This window comes from Pseudomyrmex gracilis, unplaced genomic scaffold, assembly GCF_002006095.1.
Source record: "Pseudomyrmex gracilis isolate BER0280 unplaced genomic scaffold, ASM200609v1 scaffold_153, whole genome shotgun sequence".
Taxonomy (NCBI): domain Eukaryota; kingdom Metazoa; phylum Arthropoda; class Insecta; order Hymenoptera; family Formicidae; genus Pseudomyrmex; species Pseudomyrmex gracilis.
The window spans coordinates 294,876-313,203 of record NW_018020737.1 but is presented as its reverse complement, the minus strand read 5'-3'; the positions used below and the strand labels follow the sequence as shown (position 1 = coordinate 313,203).

At 35.9% G+C, this 18,328-nt stretch overlaps 3 protein-coding genes across 3 annotated transcripts; 2 read left to right on the top strand and 1 right to left on the bottom strand.

Moving 5' to 3' along the window:
• Positions 1-1,632: 1,632 nt before the first annotated feature.
• LOC109857264 (protein takeout-like) lies at positions 1,633-3,073 on the bottom strand. Its single transcript, XM_020433418.1, has 3 exons — positions 2,964-3,073; positions 2,452-2,692; positions 1,633-2,270 (listed from the first exon to the last, which is right to left on the bottom strand). The coding sequence occupies exons 1-3, from the start codon at positions 3,040-3,042 to the stop codon at positions 1,829-1,831; spliced, it is 762 nt and encodes a 253-aa protein (XP_020289007.1). The 5' UTR covers positions 3,043-3,073; the 3' UTR covers positions 1,633-1,828.
• A 2,264-nt stretch (positions 3,074-5,337) lies between these two features.
• On the top strand, positions 5,338-9,617 carry LOC109857274. Its single transcript, XM_020433433.1, has 6 exons — positions 5,338-6,186; positions 6,417-6,689; positions 6,782-7,060; positions 7,637-7,763; positions 7,860-8,015; positions 9,302-9,617. The coding sequence occupies exons 1-6, from the start codon at positions 5,338-5,340 to the stop codon at positions 9,421-9,423; spliced, it is 1,806 nt and encodes a 601-aa protein (XP_020289022.1). The 3' UTR covers positions 9,424-9,617.
• A 2,451-nt stretch (positions 9,618-12,068) lies between these two features.
• LOC109857255 (circadian clock-controlled protein-like) lies at positions 12,069-18,065 on the top strand. The gene is made up of 4 exons (XM_020433406.1): positions 12,069-12,258; positions 15,220-15,600; positions 16,536-16,685; positions 16,809-18,065. The coding sequence occupies exons 1-4, from the start codon at positions 12,198-12,200 to the stop codon at positions 16,955-16,957; spliced, it is 741 nt and encodes a 246-aa protein (XP_020288995.1). The 5' UTR covers positions 12,069-12,197; the 3' UTR covers positions 16,958-18,065.
• Positions 18,066-18,328: the final 263 nt, after the last annotated feature.

Genomic DNA, 18,328 nt, shown 5'->3' with positions numbered 1-18,328 from the left:
ATTGCGAAAAAATCTCGTAATTATAGAGTGGAGGAAGATTCTGTTGACAGAATTGCGCGCGACGTGGGATTAGAAACAAACACCATTAGTACACGGAAAAAAAGAAAAAAAATGAGGTTGAATCAACAGTATCAGTTTAATTGAAATATATATTCTGTTGATGCTACATCAATATTATTATTGCACTGTACACACAGCAGATAGTTGCTCTAAGAATCTAGACATTAAATTAATTGCATATGCAAAATGAATAAACTATTTATTGTTGTGGCAAGCCCGTGACGTCAAGTTTAATTGAAGCAACTTTTTTTTTCTGTGTAGTTTTTGCATAAGATGACGTACATATAAAATCAAGTTTCAAGAACAAGAATCGCGCTTGTTTGAAAAAAAAAAAATGTGTGTAATTATGATAAAAATGTATTTCCGCACAAATCGCTCGGCACAGATATCTTGCATGTGGCGCCGTGTTTCATCGTCTCGCGGAACCTTCTGACAAAGCCTGAAAGATGATTATCGAATATACGCGATTACGGTAACGGCTGACGGTTCGAAGGAACTTCTGAATCGCAGAAATATACGAATTAACAGTTGTGCACAAAGTTGAAAAAATAAGTTTCCTTGCTTTTAAATTTTTTTGCTGAATTTTGCTTAATTGTTTTTTCTTTACCTTGCGCGCTGCGTAATTGCTGGATATATAATGTGCAAATTCGCGTCGAATTTTGTTCTGTCTGCGAAGCGAAATACGAATGTATGTGCATTTGCAAAAAATGACCTGGATACACAAATTTCCACATCCGAGTGTTCTCACACTCGAAATGGCATTTAAACAATCGATGCTGTTTGCGACACGCCGTAGAGCAAAAGCACCGACTTTACGCTGCTCTGTACAAGATCGTATCAACCATTTGAGTTTGCATTTTGAAACTTGTGCATTTTAACAGAATCTCATACAGTTGGGATTGTAAAATTGTGCCGAGAATATCCCGAGTCGAAATTTAGCGTCTACATTGAACCTCAATTTTTCTTTTTTTACGTAGAAGTAAGAGAGAAAGTTAGATTCTACTTTGACGCTGCTATGTGTCCGAAATTTCCTTTTTTCCTGCTAAAGTTTTAAAGTACGGGTTCAATTCTCAGATCAGACTGCGCATTGAAAGCTCTGATACAATGAAAACATTATATTCTCGTAAGTAGAAGATTTTATACTTAAAAAATCTTAAAGATTTTAGATGATATTCTTCTGAAATTAAGAATATATTCTTAATTTCAATATAGTTTATATAATTTTAATATAATATTATATAATTTCAATATAATCAATATATGATATTTTAATATCAAGAATATATTCTTAATTTAAATTAAGAATATATTCTTTATTTAAGAATATAGTCTTTTTCGATAGTGATATATATGTTTTTCTATAGAGGCTTTTTATATTCTAATCAGTATATATTCTTATCAATATTACTATTTAGAGGATTTTCCTCTTAAAATAAGAAACTCTCCTTGGCGCCTATTTTAGTATAAAACATACTTAAAGTAAGTGGGATATCCTCAAAACAAGAATACAATTTTTTCGGTGTAGGCTCAAAGTAGAAGTAAGAAAAAAAGTAGATGCTACTTTGACGCTGCTATAAGTCCGAAATTTCCTTTTTTCTCAAAAATTAAGGTTCGATGTAGACGCTAAATTTCGACTCGGGCAAGTTCTTTATTATCGGTATCTCATTCAATTCTTTCACGTAGACAAACAAAAAATAGACATAAGATAAAACAAACGCCAGTATAAAAATAAATAAAAAATTATATATATACAGCACGCACAATGTATTCACGGCGGCAGCAACGTGTCCAGTGGGAACTTGGCGTAGATCTTGTTCGCGAACGTCTTGAAGAGTTCTGAAACCGTTTCTTCGAGAACTGGTTTGATTTCGGCCAGCACAATCTTCCAGTTGTTGTTCAGAAACAGATTCAAGGCGGTGGACAAAGTGCCGTCGCCGTTGAACAGATCGTTCAGCTTGACATTCGCGTGTCCAACCTCGAAGTCCATATAGAATTCGGTCACGCGCAAATGGGTCTTGCCGGTTTTTCGGGACTCGTAACGCTCGGCCTGAACGGTGACCAGAGCGTCGATGTTTGTGAAATTTCCGCACGCCTCCCCGTTCCCTCTTACAGGCAACATCAGGATCTTCCCGTGCATGTTGTATCGCGAGGTCATTTCGAGACGCGGCAGGTACAGTTTCAATTTGATGAGGTTCCGATCGACGTCAATTCTAGAAACGGCAATTTTCAGACAAAAGATAAAGTCAAGTAAAATAACAAACAGTATCTAAAAAGAATTTGTGACAAATTATGGCACAAAAAAGTTATTTTTAATTATTTTAATCTTTAGAATCAAAATACTTTTGAGCTTGAGAAAAGTTTTGGATTTTTTTCTATCGCTATTAAGCTTACTTAATGTTCTTCAAGATGAAATTCGTTCCACCTTGAATCTCGATGTCGGTGTACACCGCCTCGATGGAAATCGGACCGGACATTTGATTGATCTCGATCCGCGGCACGTGAAGCGGCTCGCATGACGGTATGTGCAGCTCCGCAATACCCGTCTTCAAATACGGTCTTAACGAGTCCACGCTTCGTCTTACGCACTCGTTCAGATTCGGATCGTTGCGGTGACATATCTTCAGAAACGACGCTGAGAAAAAAAAACGACGAATATGCAACGTTTTGGAAATTGCGACAATATTCAATATGAATTTTGCCATCAATGCGACAGACACGTTTTGTGAAAAACATATAACAGATCAAGTGGTGTTAGACGCTTTTATTTGATAAAACGCTTATATTTTTTTATTATATAACTAATAACTATTATATAACTATTATATAATAATATTTTTATATTATATTTTATATTATAAAACGCTTTTATATTTTATTTAAAAACAGAAAACAATATTACTTACAAATTTCTCGAGATCCCGCAGAAGACACGAGGGCGGTGACTAAAACTAAAACCGCGACTAAATCTGCGCTAAGACGCATTGTGAATGAACTCCTCACGTGAAATGAAACAATTCTCGTTGCGTCCAACAATGTTGAGCAATTAATTTAAATTGAAAGAATCGACGAAACGTCGCCGATTATGCAAATTTTAAAACACAACCTCGCCGTTCCCATTTTTATTATGCGGCAACTATAATATGCTTGTTCAGCGTGAAACGGCACTTGCACTCGTTTTCGCGATATCGTTAAATTTCGACTGACGAATGAAAAATTGAAACAAAAAATTAATAAACAATTATGACTTAAGGCTCGTTGAAATTAATAACAAGAAATTGTATAAGGCCTTACGAGCCATTTGCAGGATGTTTAAACGGAAACTGTGCGTGTATATATATATATATACATGTAACGAATTCAACTTGTAAATTTTTACAAGTGAATGTTTTTTTAATTGAAATCTCAATTCTTTGAGATTTCTTATTTTACTTATATACAAACGTATATATAATTAAATTCTAAATTTAATGCACTTACTCTGCCAAAATAATATTAGATAAATAATTTAAATAATCAAGTCCTTTTGTGCAAAAATTAATTAATTCTAAAATAGATAGAAACCTATCTGGCTCACGCCGATCTGAACTCAAATCATGTAAGATACTACAAGTCAAACAGACCTATAAATTATAATTCTTTTTATAATTTAAAAAATCTTCTTATAATTAAAGAAATCTCAAAGAATTGAGATTTCAATTAAAAAAACACTCACTCATGAAATCTCAATTCTTTGAGATTTCAATTCAAAAAACACTCACTTGTAAAAATTTACAAGTTGAATTCGTTACATGTGTATATATACACCGAAAAAATTGTATTCTTGTTTTGAGGATATCCCACTTACTTTAAGTATATTTTATACTAAAATAGGCGCCAAGAAGAGTTTCTTATTTTAAGAAAAAAATCCTCTAAATAGTAATATTGATAAGAATATATACTGATTAGAATATAAAAAGCCTCTATAGAAAAACATATATATTTGATATTTGATGCTTTCGCGGTGTGTAGTATTAACATACAAAGATGTTTTTTCGGGTTTGAACCGCGTTAGTGTCATTTTTATACCGACGTTTCGTGAACATTACAGCTCACTTCATCAGGGTTTGAAGAGCAGCCTGATACTGTATCAGCCTGATACTGTTTCAGCCTGATACTGTTATATATCAGGCTGATACAGTATCAGGCTGATACAGTATTAGGCTGCTCTTCAAACCCTGATAAAGTGAGCTGTAATGTTCACGAAACGTCGGTATAAAAATGACACTAACGCGGTTCAAACCCGAAAAAACATCTTTGTATGTTAACATATATATATCTCACTATCGAAAAAGACTATATTCTTAAATTAAGAATATATTTTTAATTTCAGAAGAATATCATCTAAAATCTTTAAGAAGATTTTTTAAGTATAAAATCTTCTACTTACGAGAATATAATTTTTTCGGTGTATATATATATACGCACAGTTTCCGCTCAAACATCCTGCGAATGGCTCGTATCTAAGGCCTTATATATTTCTCGTTATTAAAAAACTAATAACTCAAAATTTGCAATTGTAATTTTCTCTTCTTTGTATAATTCTTTGAAAGAGATTTTTTATTTCTCTAAAAAATATATATTTGGAGTTGCTTGAGGGATAATTTCTATTTGCGACGGTTCTGGCCGTAATTGTGACGGAAGGTCGTCCGAAGAACCTTGCTCTCCATTACATCATCGTGTAATCGAAGAATTTAAGGAATAAATCGTCGTGCGCGCATCGTACATATCGACGTCTAACTAAGAGCCACTTTGGTCTCTATCCGTCCGTGGCCCAGATCCTCTGCGTCCTTTACACGATCGGCTTATAAAAGCCTTTTGCGAGCGCATCGCCAACTTGCAGTCGATAGATCAAACTCGGTGCGTTTAGACATTGTGCTTGTTCTTCGATTATCGCAACGAATCCTCATCAATCTTTGTCACGATGTCGCTTGAAATAATCACACATCCGACGAGACGCAACGTATGTTGAACCAAATGCTGTTCTGCGTGATCGTCACGTGCTTTTTGCTGATACTTGTCGTCATCGCCATTGTGCTCGTGTTGATCTACAAGCCGACCTACGTGTGGAAGATCGACGTGCCTTATTGATCATCTCGAAACATTTTTTATTTTTTTTTTTTTCTAAACAAAAACACAAGATCGATATTCTTATCGCAACGAAAAATTCACTGCCCGAAAAATTTGTGAATTTTAATTTGTAAAAGAGAATTGTCAAATTAATTAATTGCGTGAGACAAAATGGCGAGAACATCGCAGAAGACTGTTTTTCACGCGCTTCTGATAATCTCGACGATGACTCTCGCAAGATGCGCGTTGCTGGAGATGTCGCGAATGCTCTGGAACAAGACGGTGTCCGGAGGTTTGACGAAAATCGGCAAACTCGATCCGTTGAGGATACCGCTGATCAAAGTGGACCAGTCCGAGGGCAACGCCACGTACAGAATGATCCTGAGAAATTTGGAGATTGCCGGTCTCAACGAGTCCGTTCTGGAGAGCATCCACGTGATCCGCGGGGCGCTCAGGTCCAACCCGAGCGAATCCGAGACCGGCTACGTGAGCTACAGCGATCTCAGGGACGTGGATTCCGTCGGGTACAGATTCCACACAGCAACGAGAGAACCGAAAGAAAATTTCGAAACAGTGGTTTCATCCGTAAGCCAGCGGACTCGCGCCGACGTATTCAGACCGTCCTCGCGCTATCAGGATCGTCTCGACGGACGATTGCGGCAGAATCAACAGGACTCCAGAATATTCGAGCAAAATCGGCATTACGATCGACAGTTCTTCCGACCCGATACATCGTCCGACGGCGCTTACAGAAGCGATTTTATTAAAACGTCGGGCGATCACGAGACGAGATCTTCTGAGAGATTTGAAAATTTCAAACGCCCGACTTACGTCCAGCCCCTCGTTTACGAGAAGCAGAGAACGGGAGACTTCCAGAATTATCGAGGAAACTCGCGAACCGAAGACGCGATCGATTGCGACGATTCGAAGAATGCGCGGTACGAAGAGACGAGTCTGAGAGACAACCGGCAACACGGATCGCGACAAGATGCCAATGGCAGACGCCACGAGGACGTTGAGGTTCGAAAAGCGTTTGCATAAAATTAAGCTCGCGTGTAACTCGATCTCTTTCTTTCTCCGCTTATATTATATAAACTCTGTTGCGTTACACGGTAAATTATATCAGTTCGTATTGCAATATATACATATATTACGCGAGAAAAACAGTCTGTGCATTTTAAAATCGTGCGATAGTATGCAGTTCTCAATCAATCTAACTCGGTAACTTTCAAAGCCGATTTGTGAAACAGGTTTCTGCGTCGGAAACAGTTGAAACTAGGTTGAAAAACCGAGCCGATGCGAGATCGCCTGCCTTGTATAACAGAGAAGAACCGAAGTCTTCGGATCTCGCAGCCTCGGGCAATGTTAAGTTACCGAAAACGACTCACGGAATTACGGAGCGACCTGGTTTCATCGATATCATCTACACGGGTGACAAGGCCGAGAATTCGAAACGTTTTGGCAACTTCGGCGCCGATTCCGGAGAGAATCGGCGAGTGTTCGGCATCGACGATGTCATGAAAGTATTTATACGCGTTCTCTTTTGTTTCTCGAGCTTTTAAAAAAAAAAAAAAAATTCGATTTCTGTCTTCAAATTGAGACCCTCACGTTGCAGTACATTCGCGACAACGCGAGATTCATCGTGTACAACCTCACGGAAGGCGAGGCTTTGAGGAAGAAGAACGACATGGTCAAAGCCGCGATCGAGACCAAGCGATTGAAGGATCAGCCTAGATACGCGAGAACATTTCAGGAGCAGCAGGGATACTTCGAGGAGGGCATGACGTTGTTCTATCACTTCGGTGAGAACGATACGAATGGCTACAACGCTTCTCGAAACATCAACAACAGCACCCAGAGAACGAAACGGGCGCATACGGAGGAAGATGTTGAAGTAAAATTAATTAATTGAAAAAATCCCGAGTCGAAATTTAGCGTCTACATTGAACCTGAATTTTTGAAAAAAGGAAATTTCGGACGTATATAGCAGCGTCAAAGTAGCATCTACTGTTTTTCTTACTCCTACTTTGAGCCTATCAGAGTCTATTTTGAGCCTATCAGAGCCTGCAATGCGCAGCTTGATCTGAAAATTGAACCCTACTTTAAAACTTTGGCAGGAAAAAAGGAAATTTCGGACGTACAGCAGCGTCAAAGTAGCATCTACTTTTTTCTTACTCCTACTTTGAGTCTATCAGAGCCTATTTTGGGCCTATCAAAGCCTGCAACGCGCAGCCTGATCTGAGAATTGAACCCTACTTTAAAACTTTAGCAGGAAAAAAGGAAATTTCGGACGTACAGCAGCGTCAAAGTAGGATCTTTGGCTAGAATCCTACATAAAAAAAAAGAGAAATTGAGGTTCAATGTAGACCCTAAATTTCGACTCGGGATCTCTCTTACTTTAATTAATCCATAGACTTGGCATAGAGAAAAGACTGAAACGGAAAAAAAAAAAACATTTATTTGCACTTAGAACGACGTGATGCGAGTGATTTTGAAAATACGCGTGCCGTTGCTCCGCGTCAAGTCTCAATACACTCTCACGGGAAATGTAGGAAAGGAAGCTCTACGCGGCGACGGCCTGTTCGCCGGGAACTTCAGTAAGAAAACACTCACGCGCGCACACGAAATCTTGCGACATTGTATACGTAAATAGAGAAATTAATATTATACCTGTATCGTGCGTTTCCTAACAGCTGATGTGGTCGGCGACTTCACGCTGGAACTGAAGAAAGCCGGCGAGGAGCTAATGATCGTTCGTGCCGCGAAGGCGAAACTGTCCGCCAAAGATCAGAAGATCAGTCTTCAAGGTATGAACGAGAAGGGACCGGTGCGAGTTATACTCAACCAGGGTGAGTATGCGGCGAATATTTTACTACTGTGTTTAAACCTAATTAAAAAAATATATATATATTAAGAAATATATATATATTAGGAAATATATAAGGCCTTACGAGCCGTTTCCAGGATGTTGAGCGGAAACTGTACATATTATATATATATAAAAATATTATATATACATATATATATATAACGTTATATATATATACACGTACAGTTATATATACATATATATAACGTTATATATATATATACACGTACAGTTATATATATATATATATACACATGTAACTAATTCAACTTGTAAATTTTTACAAGTGATTATTTTTTTAATTGAAATCTCAATTCTTAAATTCATACGGGATGCTGGATTTGCATTCGCTCAACATCCTGGAAACGGCCCGTAAGGCCTTATATATTTCTTGGTTTTAATTTCAACGAGCCTTAAGTCATAATTGTTTTAAAAAAATATTATCTTAATTTAAAAAAAAAAAACCCTCTGGTGTGTTCCTTTTGCTGACAGAGAGTTACTTTAAAAATGGTTGTGTGATTGTTAATACTCTATTAACGTTAATAACTACTATCTTCACACTTTTCACCCGAAGATCATCGCTTGCCGGCACTTAGTGCGGAATTGCTCATAGTCCGACTGCGAGAAACTACGTTCTATAATTGCTTAGACATTAATTATATTTAAACTTTATAATTTCCCATCGTTCTATAATTTATTAGACATTAATTATTTAAACTTTGTAATTTTCCATCGATAATATTTGATTGAAAATAATTGTTTTTCTCGAACAAACGTTGAGCGATCGTCGAAGTTTTAAAACAAATTGAAGACTGACTACAAGAGTCCGGCGGGGGAATCACACACGAAGATTTCTTTACGTCTTATTTGTTACGTGATTGTCAAGCAACTCTTCCGTAATTACGCGACAGAGTAAAAAACCGAATTCTTTCGTGGAAAGTAGCGTCGCGCGACTCGCGATATGACGATATCGCTTATCGGACGATTACGTAACAGGTGTGTGTGTGTGAGACGTGAGAAAGACGTGGGGAAAACGAGGGGAAACAATTGTGGATTCTCTTCGCGATTGTTATGGATTCCCTCCCGATTGAGATTCGCGTTTATCGTCGCTTCGAGAAGAAATACGCGCGTAATGCAATCGCGCGCCCAAGATCATCGGGTAAAAGTCGTGGCGCTTTCTTTAACGGTTTCTGTAAGCGCGAACCGATCCTGTGCGATATTAACTCAGTTAATCTCTCTTTCATTCACGGACTTTCCTTCGCTTAGGTTTAACGGCTGCCGAGGCAGTCGCGGCGATGCTCGCCGACGATCTGGCGACCAAGGGGCTCAGCGAGAAACCGGCTGACGCACTAATCTACAAGATGTACAAAGATCTGCCGGTCAATTGATCATTCACAGCTAACGTGATCGATCTCGAGTTGAGTCAGCTCGAGAAGTTTACGCTCCCAGCTAGTGTTTTTTCCATTGTTCATTAATCATTAATCGATTAATCTCGCAATCGTATATAGATTTCTTGTCGCGTATGTCTAATTGCTTTATTTATTTATTCGCTTTGTTTGCGTCTAGATAAGAATAATTTTTATTATATGCTGAGATAGTTTTTGTTTAATTACTTTATTGTAGTAATTTATATATTATTGTAGTACTTATTATATATTAATTAGTACTTATTATATATTATATATTAATTAGTACTTATTATATATTATTGTATGTTAATTAATTTATTATTATGTTATTATTGAAAGATATTTAATTTCTTACGCACATACACACACACACACACACACACACACGTATATATATAAATATATATAAAATTTATATTTAGATTGCATTTATTTGCATTTCATACACTTGTATTTATTTATTTCTATTTTTAAGTGTGCATGTCGAAGTAATATTCCCATGTGTATTTATAAAAGGCAATATTTCTTAATATGCATGTGTCAATAAAAGAGTTTTTACAGCGCGAGAAAACGAGAAGCGTAGTTCAATATTTCGTTTTCTTACGAGAGAAATAATCTTTGTTACATAATTGCATTTAAAAAATTTAAACGATTGCACTATTCTTGACTTTGCCAGAATCGTAGAGAGAAAGTCGTCTCGTATTTCCCCCGTAACATTTGCCCGAGATGGGTTTTTTATATAATTTACGTGAATACGGTGATGAAAATGTTTTATTCATAAATAAATAATCGAGTTGCAATTTTATTCGTTATTAATTTATGCGCAATTCAATTTGCAATAATTAATAAACGTAATGTTGTTATTCATGCTTGCATCAATGAATTAACGCTCTTCAAAAAGTTCATTATCATGAACGTTTATCTGATAAAGAATTGTAACAATAGAAAAACTCGGTTAACGATTTCAAAGAAACTATAAATATAATATCGGAATAATGAAAGAACACATCTGTAAGAACTCAATTACTTACTCAAATTAGATGCAAGTCACTACGATAATTTGTGAAAAAAAAAACGTGTAATAATGTTTCACGGCATAAAGAAACTTTGTTACGTTTGTTAACTCTTTAAAAATAAAAAAAAAAAAAATGACAATAGCGTGTCTCGCGACGCAAAAGTCGGCCTTTGGCTTGAAAGTTAATCTTATATTGACATTTCCAATACTGTAAATCATAACGTAACTTCGCGCGTCTCTCTTGTACTCAGTGTAATTCTAATCTTGCATATGTAACACATTTACCACATATGTATACATTACCACACATCAATAAACACCTGTGTACTCGTTGCGTAATTATATATTTGTTACGTCGTCGCGTTTGACATAATCCAGCGGCAAACAATGGCGTAAATAATGTTTCTTAAATTACACGCATTACAAACATGAGATTATTAATTAATTATCCAGAGAGATCTTAGCGTATCAAAAATAATTTCCGATTAAGATTTAGATGAGTTACATTGTTTAAATTAGAATATAAAATAAATTAATAAATTTAATTTTATTTATGAAACAGGATTTAATTGTAAAACGATATAATAATTTTATTTGAATATTATTAATAATCAAAAATAATTTCCGAATAATTGGTAATTATTTATCGATATGACAATACGAGATGAAAATCATTTAACAGTATTTCACACGCGCGTCACATTTCAAAATCTGAGATAATTACAAAAAGGATAAAGTCCAAAAACGTTTCGAAATTAATTTCGGCTCGTTTTTGATCTTTTTTCTTGTTTTGCATAACGAGCGTTTTTGAATTTATCACCAAGGTAATTAATTATTCAGGACTTTTAGCGCGAATATATTATAAGAATGACGTCTGCGAACGACTGATAGTTATTTTTTTCACGCGACAATGTGATAACAAAGCAATCTAAAATAATTATTAATTAATAATCACATATTTCAAATATTAAACAAACGGACACATAAACTCTGCTCGTGCCGATCGTTCGAGGTGTCGAGTGTAAAAAGTCGACGGTTATTTCTCGAGAAGAAGAACGGCATTACCCCGGCGATGTAAAAGAGCCAGAACGATCGCTAATTTCGGTCGTCCAAGCGCTAATGGTTTTTGTTTCGTCGTCTCTAAAATTATACCTACATCATTTCACGCAGCTTCCTTTCAAACGAACGTCGTTAATCGCTTGCTCGCCGAGAAAAATAATATGCAGCAGCAGACTCGATTTCGAAAGTCGGCGCGATTCCGTCCTGAAACCACGGCGCATTGTAATCAGCCACGCGACCACGTCTCGTCCTCATCTTTGGATGGTCTCGTCGTCGCGGCGAAAAATCACCGCATCCGTCCTCATCATCAGCGAAGAACGCAATTCTTCGTTGTAGTTTCCCGTAATTCCATGTCAAATACTATGCAGATCGCCATTATACATATGTATGTGTGTATACATGCGTAGCTCGGCTACGGCCCTGACTGAGTTAAAAGGAGGCATTCTAGCGTGATAAATTCACCATCGCTGGCGACGGACGACGACCAGGTGGGGTTGGTATCAAGCGCGCGGAGAAAGTGCATTTACTTTATATATATACCCGTGCCGCGGGGCCATCGTACGCATTTTCGATATCGCCGTCGTTAATTGCGATCGCGCGTATCATCCGTGTGCGGATAAAACCCGGCAAAATCGAATCCCAAACGCGAATTTCCACGCGAACGAAACTTGTTGGGAAGATGATGCTGATCGGAGTCGCACTGCTCGCCGCGCTGACCAGAACAGCCCTGTCGGAGCTGCGTGAGTATCGTGTGTCCTCATTTCTTTTTAGAAATCATATTGCGCTTTATATAAGCGCGCGTAAAACAATAATTCTTGAAACAATAGAATTTTTCTCTTAAACTCGTTGAACGCTTTACAATTGACTAATTAATAATATAAAATATATTATATTTTTTATGTTATTTAATATAAAATATATTTAGTTTTGCGCGAATAACGTTTTTTCTCTCGGTTGTTTAACTTTATTCAGAAATGTGTATTTTTGCATAGTGAAAAATATAATGTGTTTGTTGCCGATCCACAAATTCGGACGAGACATAATTAAGAATAAAAAGATATTTAGAATAAAAATCATTTTGTATTATTCATGTATCGACATTGTACAAACATACGTTTTTGAATAAATTAAACCGAGTCGAAATTTAGCGTCTACATTGAACCTCAATTCCTCTTTTTCTTATGTAGGAGTAAGAGAGAAAGTAGATCCCACTTTGACGCTGCTATACGTCCGAAATTTCCTTTTTTCCTGCCAAAGTTTTAAAGTAGGGTTCAATTCTCAGATCAGACTGCGCATTCCAGGCTCTGATAGGCTCAAAATAGGCTCTGATAGGCTCAAAGTAGGAGTAGGAAAAAAAGTAGATGCTACTTTGACGCTGCTATACGTCCGAAATTTCTTTTTTTCGAAAAATGAGGTTCGATGTAGACGCTAAATTTCCACTCGGGAATAGTCATATTGTGAAAGAGTACTTATCCCGAGTCGAAATTTAGCGTCTACATTGAACCTCAATTTTTGAAAAAAGGAAATTTCGGACGTATAGCAGCGTCAAAGTAGCATCTACTTTTTTTCTTACTCCTACTTTGAGTCTATCAGAGCCTATTTTGAGCCTATCAGAGCCTGCAATACGCAGCCTGGTCTGAGAATTGAATCCTACTTTAAAACTTTAGCAGAAAAAAAAGAAATTTCGGACGTATAGCAGCGTCAAAGTAGGATCTACTTTCTCTCTTACTCCTACATTAAAAAAAAGGAATTGAGGTTCAATGTAGACGCTAAATTTTGACTCGGGATGTCTCTGACATTATAAAATAAAAAAAATTTCTTCAATGACGTGTAATCAGTGGTTTTTTTTTAAAAGAATTACTTGCAAATTAAATTTTAAATAATCGTATTTCTCAATAATAAACGAGTCTTAAACTATAGTTTTTTCATAATATTTATGCACGAAATTAGAAACGTGTTCTACTTAGAAACGTTCTCTGGTTCTTACGGCAATTTTACAGCAATACAATGGTACATTAATTATACCCAGCTAATTGAGATGACGATTCAATATCTACGATCTATCGTTACAATGTTTATAATCAGTTTCATCAATATCTCAATGTGCGAAGACCGCAAGCTAAAGTGTAATGATTAGAAAAAAAATCTTTTAAATAATTTTAAACTTATTATTTTTAAGTTTTTTTTATATATACGATGTCTTTTATTATATAAAAATTTATTTTTGAGACACATATTAAACCAAGAAAAAGAATCTTATCGGAGAATCTTACGTTTCTAAGTAGAACACGTTTCTAATTTCATGTTTCCTGAAAAAAATTTAGTTTGAGACTAAAAACGATTCTCCTTCTTTTTTTTATTTTTTTCTCGGGAATTAATAAAGAACATTTTATTTTTAAAAAGTCTCGATTTTGTGGTTTAATCAGATTCGATTTTTGGAATCGTCGTATCGCTTGTTGAACGTTTCCATTTGTTTTCGCAATTTCCGCAGTTATATGTTAAGCACGCGTACAAAGATTTAATGAGACGGGGCACCTCCCTATCGTCATTGAGAAACGAATAGAGAAAACCAGGAAGCCGTTGCGACACTATCAAAGGAAAATCGGATGGGTATGTTTGCCGCTCGGAAAGATAGAGAAGAGAGGGGTCATTACTTCCACACGTACTATAGAGACAATGTAATCTGCAATTTAATCCCACACTTTTACCCATATAACAGTCTTCGTGTCGCCGCTTCTACTTGTGTGTGATAGACAAGACGAGATCTTATTTTATTTTATTGTTCCCGTTTCGAACGAGGAGAAACTCGAAAACACATTATAGGTATTTTACGTTTACCAACGCGCGCCCCGTTTCAGATTGTTATTACCATGGCAAGAACGGTCTGACATTACATCGCGTTATATCGGCGATGCTGAAACAAACTTACAAATTGCTTTGTTATTATTTCGCTACTTATAATATTGGAAAAGAGAAACCGATTCATAATTTTATCAAAAAAATTTATTTTATCCAATCGATTTAATTAACCTATTTCGATTTTTTCTCTTTTCCAATTGTTACTTGCATTTCTTTTCAAGATTTTTCAAAGAGAAGTGTACACGCGAATTTCCTGTGTTCCAAACGTCGATAAAAAAAAAAAAAAAAAAAAAAAAAGACATATTCGCCAGTCGCCTTCGCAATTTCACTTTCTACTACCGTAGCACTTTCGATTTTAGGCATGGCCGATCGATCGGTCAGAAAAAAAGCCGCTCTCTTCGTCGAGTTCTTGTCATTATCGCGCTCGCTCAACCGACTTCGTAACGCGAAGGTGCAATTGCCTTCTTCGCTCGTCGTCTCTTTAACAGATGCGTATTTTTTTTTCTTTTTTTTTTTTTTACAAGCTGATGACATTAGGCGCATTTCAAAGATACGTAATGTGCGCTTGCAACTTAATCAACGATTGCGTTGGCTTTTATTAGCCTCGTCTATGATTTTCTATTTGAGAACCACGCAAAGTTCCTTTCTCTTTTTATCCTTTGGATTTTTTCCACTTTTTTTTAAAAAAGTTTCACAAATTAAGATAAATTTATTATTTGTTTATTGATTAAAAGATAGATTTTTCCACATGTTTTCCGTGTTTGGCGAGTTTAACGCTCCGCCTAAAATTTTAATGTCGATAAAATTAATAATTTAATCGAATGCAAACGATATTCACACAGCTCCCGGAGTGACATCATGTTCACGAACGCTCAGCTCGTCGGAGTACGACAAATGCGTGCTGAAACAGCTTCAAGCGCTCACGCCATATCTCACCAAGGGGGTGCCGTCTTTGAAATTGCCGGCGTTGGATCCGCTTTATCTGCCGTCGCTGACCGTGGACAGGAATTTGGAGTCGTTGAAACTTAAGGCCAACATGAGTCAGATTCGCGTTTACGGCGGCACGAATTACGTGGTGCGCGAACTAAAAGCGAATCCAAACGATCTTACCGTTTCCATCAAGGTTACGATGCCGCACATCCACGTGAACGGCGAGTACGACGTTCAGGGAAGACTGCTGTTGCTGCCTCTGAGCGGACTCGGCAGTTTCAAAGGGAATTTTAGTGAGTTTCTCTTGTGTGTATTCAAATTTGTATTTAGCCGTTTGTAAGAAAATATATATATGCAATCCCGAGTCGAAATTTAGCGTCTACATTGAACTTCAATTTTTGAAAAAAAGAAATTTCGGACGTATAGCAGCGTCTACTTTTTTTCTTACTCCTACTTTGAGCCTATCAGAGCCTGCAATGCGCAGTCTGATCTGAGAATTGAACCCTACTTTAAAACTTTAGCAGGAAAAAAGGAAATTTCGGACGTACAGCAGCGTCAAAGTAGGATCTACTTTTTCTCTTACTCCTACATAAAAAAAGAGAAATTAAAGTTCAATGTAGACGCTAAATTTCGACTCGGGATATATCAAAGTTTATTTTATATCAAATAATATTAATTAAAATATTTGAAGAATCGCGCGGAGAACAATCTAATGACTGCTATTTTGCTTGGATAGTATAAAAATACAGATATTAAACATTAATTTAATCTGTTCTTTGACTTAGTATCGTTTTGATTATTGTACAGGAATGTCTGTACTAGATACTCGACATCCTTATTTATAGACTGTGAACTACATTTATAATTAATTTTTCAATGTAATATATTATTTGGACTTATTTGGTATGTACAATTGTTTAATCAATGTTATTTTTGATGATAACATGTTTATAAATGTCATATTTTTTGTTAAATAGATTTGATTGAAAAGGACTAAAAATATAGTCGAAACGTTTCAAAAAATGACATGAGTCTAATTTTTTCAAGCATAACATCCTGCTCTGTCTCTTTATAGCCGTTTATTGTATCATTTGAATTTTAAATGAGAGCCTGAGGTCAAGCCTCTTTTCTTCACATTAATTTAAGTTTATCAAGAGGTAGCGCATCGCGCCAAGTTTTTTTTCATGTGTCTGTAAGTTTCTCATAAATTGTTAACTCTTTACGCCAGCCGACACCGAAGCCCAAGTAAACGCTCATGCCAAAGAAGTAACCGACAAAAATGGCGTGCAGAGGCTCGAGATTGACACATTGGACACCAATATCCGCGTCGGCGACGGAAATATTAAACTTAAGGCGCCCCCTACTCACACGTTAGCCGGTAACAATTGAGAATTGTGTTTATTTATAAAAGAAAATTATTATCGTACGTTTATAATTACAAAATCGTAACTTCATTAAAAGAAAAAAAAATTATTGCACGCTCACTCTGTGTTAATTTCAGCCGAAGCTGCTGCAACATTCTTCAATTCGAATCCTCGTCTAGTCCTGGACATAGCCAGACCGATTATCGAGGACACGGCCGCAACTGTGAGCAAAGCTCTGGCCGCCAGAGCTCTCGGTGTTCTCACCAAACAGGAACTCATTTCCTAGGTGAATAGAGTACGTCGAAGTTTCAAGCGAGCTTCGTTCAAGCGAGAACAAGTAGATGTTAGTAAATGTAGCGTTCGTACATTTTTTTTTAATCGTGATATTATATTTTTTCACCTGCTAGTCGGTGAAGCATATAGGATTGTTGTTTTTTTTTATATATTTCCAAAGAAGATGTTTTACTTAATTATCAATTCGCACGCGTGTGCTATTCGAGAAGAACGTGTCGCTTGTATTGATTTTTCGACTTTGGGTAACAAATGAAATATTTATTCATTTCCAATACAGAAATTTTCATTACGTAAAATATCTTTGGGGAAACAACGACAACAACAACAATTTTTACATGCACCTATACAGGGTGTCCGGTTACGATATAATAATCATATCTCGAGAGTAGATATAGAACGGGTTATGCTAAGTCGAAAAGTTTTTTACTTCGCAGGTTTTGTAACAATCAATGAGTTATTAATATTTATAAAGATTCGTCAATGAGCGCGTGTTTGCCGTTAAGATACAGCGTTTCGATACTAGACACGTTGCGATATAGTGAAAGAAATTTGATTTTTAATCAAAAATAAATAATTAATAATAACTTTAATCGACAAAATGCTTCCGCGTTTTTAAAAAATCAAAATTATTATTAATAATTGTTTAAATTATTGTTAATTGCTGTTTATAGAGTATTATTTTAGTCGCCGTCGCCAACTGTGAGCGTGCGAAACGGGTTGTTTCTTCGTGGCGGACACGCACACACACACATACGCTTGTTTTGCGAACTTTGATAAATCAGTAACTCATTAAATTTGACAAAACCTGCAAAATAATAAAAGATCTTTCGACTTAGTCAAAACAACTCGCCCTATCTGTCTACGACAAGTGTTAACCAGATATCCTGTATACATTTATATATAGTACATATATATATATCTATATGTATATATACATGATTTTTTACCTATATGTTTTTCTACTTACAAGTTATATAGACTGCAAATTAAGTACTGTTCATTCTTGTTTATTGTATTTGACAAATCGTTGTTCATATTTTATGCGTATTTTGTTGTTTTAGGTAATTTTAATACGTGCAATAAAAAAATTGTATAATTTATATTATTGGCGTTATATAATTTTTATTAATATTTTTAGAAGTGTAAACAAATATAAGATTGTACAACTAGCCGAGAATTAAGAGAAATTAATAGAAAAAACGCTAAATATATGTGCAAAATATATTTTTTTTAATAAATATGTACAATACACAGAAAATTAATACATAGAAATTCAAATTGAATTCAATTTGCAAAATCGTTTAAGATATGTATTTAATTTGCATTTCATGTGTATATCATGAAATATTAATTTTATTTTTCT

Excerpts from the sequence above, each read along its gene's own strand:
- LOC109857274 (XM_020433433.1), top strand. The coding sequence starts at position 5,338 with ATGGCGAGAACATCGCAGAAGACTGTTTTTCACGCGCTTCTGATAATC. Across the intron at positions 6,690-6,781 it reads GCATCGACGATGTCATGAAA|TACATTCGCGACAACGCGAG; the intron begins GTATTTATACGC and ends CTCACGTTGCAG. Across the intron at positions 7,061-7,636 it reads ATACGGAGGAAGATGTTGAA|AACGACGTGATGCGAGTGAT; the intron begins GTAAAATTAATT and ends ATTTGCACTTAG.
- LOC109857264 (XM_020433418.1), bottom strand. The coding sequence starts at position 3,042 with ATGCGTCTTAGCGCAGATTTAGTCGCGGTTTTAGTTTTAGTCACCGCC. Across the intron at positions 2,693-2,963 it reads TGCGGGATCTCGAGAAATTT|CGTCGTTTCTGAAGATATGT; the intron begins GTAAGTAATATT and ends TTTTTTTCTCAG. Across the intron at positions 2,271-2,451 it reads TTCATCTTGAAGAACATTAA|AATTGACGTCGATCGGAACC; the intron begins GTAAGCTTAATA and ends TGCCGTTTCTAG.
- LOC109857255 (XM_020433406.1), top strand. The coding sequence starts at position 12,198 with ATGATGCTGATCGGAGTCGCACTGCTCGCCGCGCTGACCAGAACAGCC. Across the intron at positions 12,259-15,219 it reads AACAGCCCTGTCGGAGCTGC|CTCCCGGAGTGACATCATGT; the intron begins GTGAGTATCGTG and ends ATATTCACACAG. Across the intron at positions 15,601-16,535 it reads CAGTTTCAAAGGGAATTTTA|CCGACACCGAAGCCCAAGTA; the intron begins GTGAGTTTCTCT and ends TCTTTACGCCAG.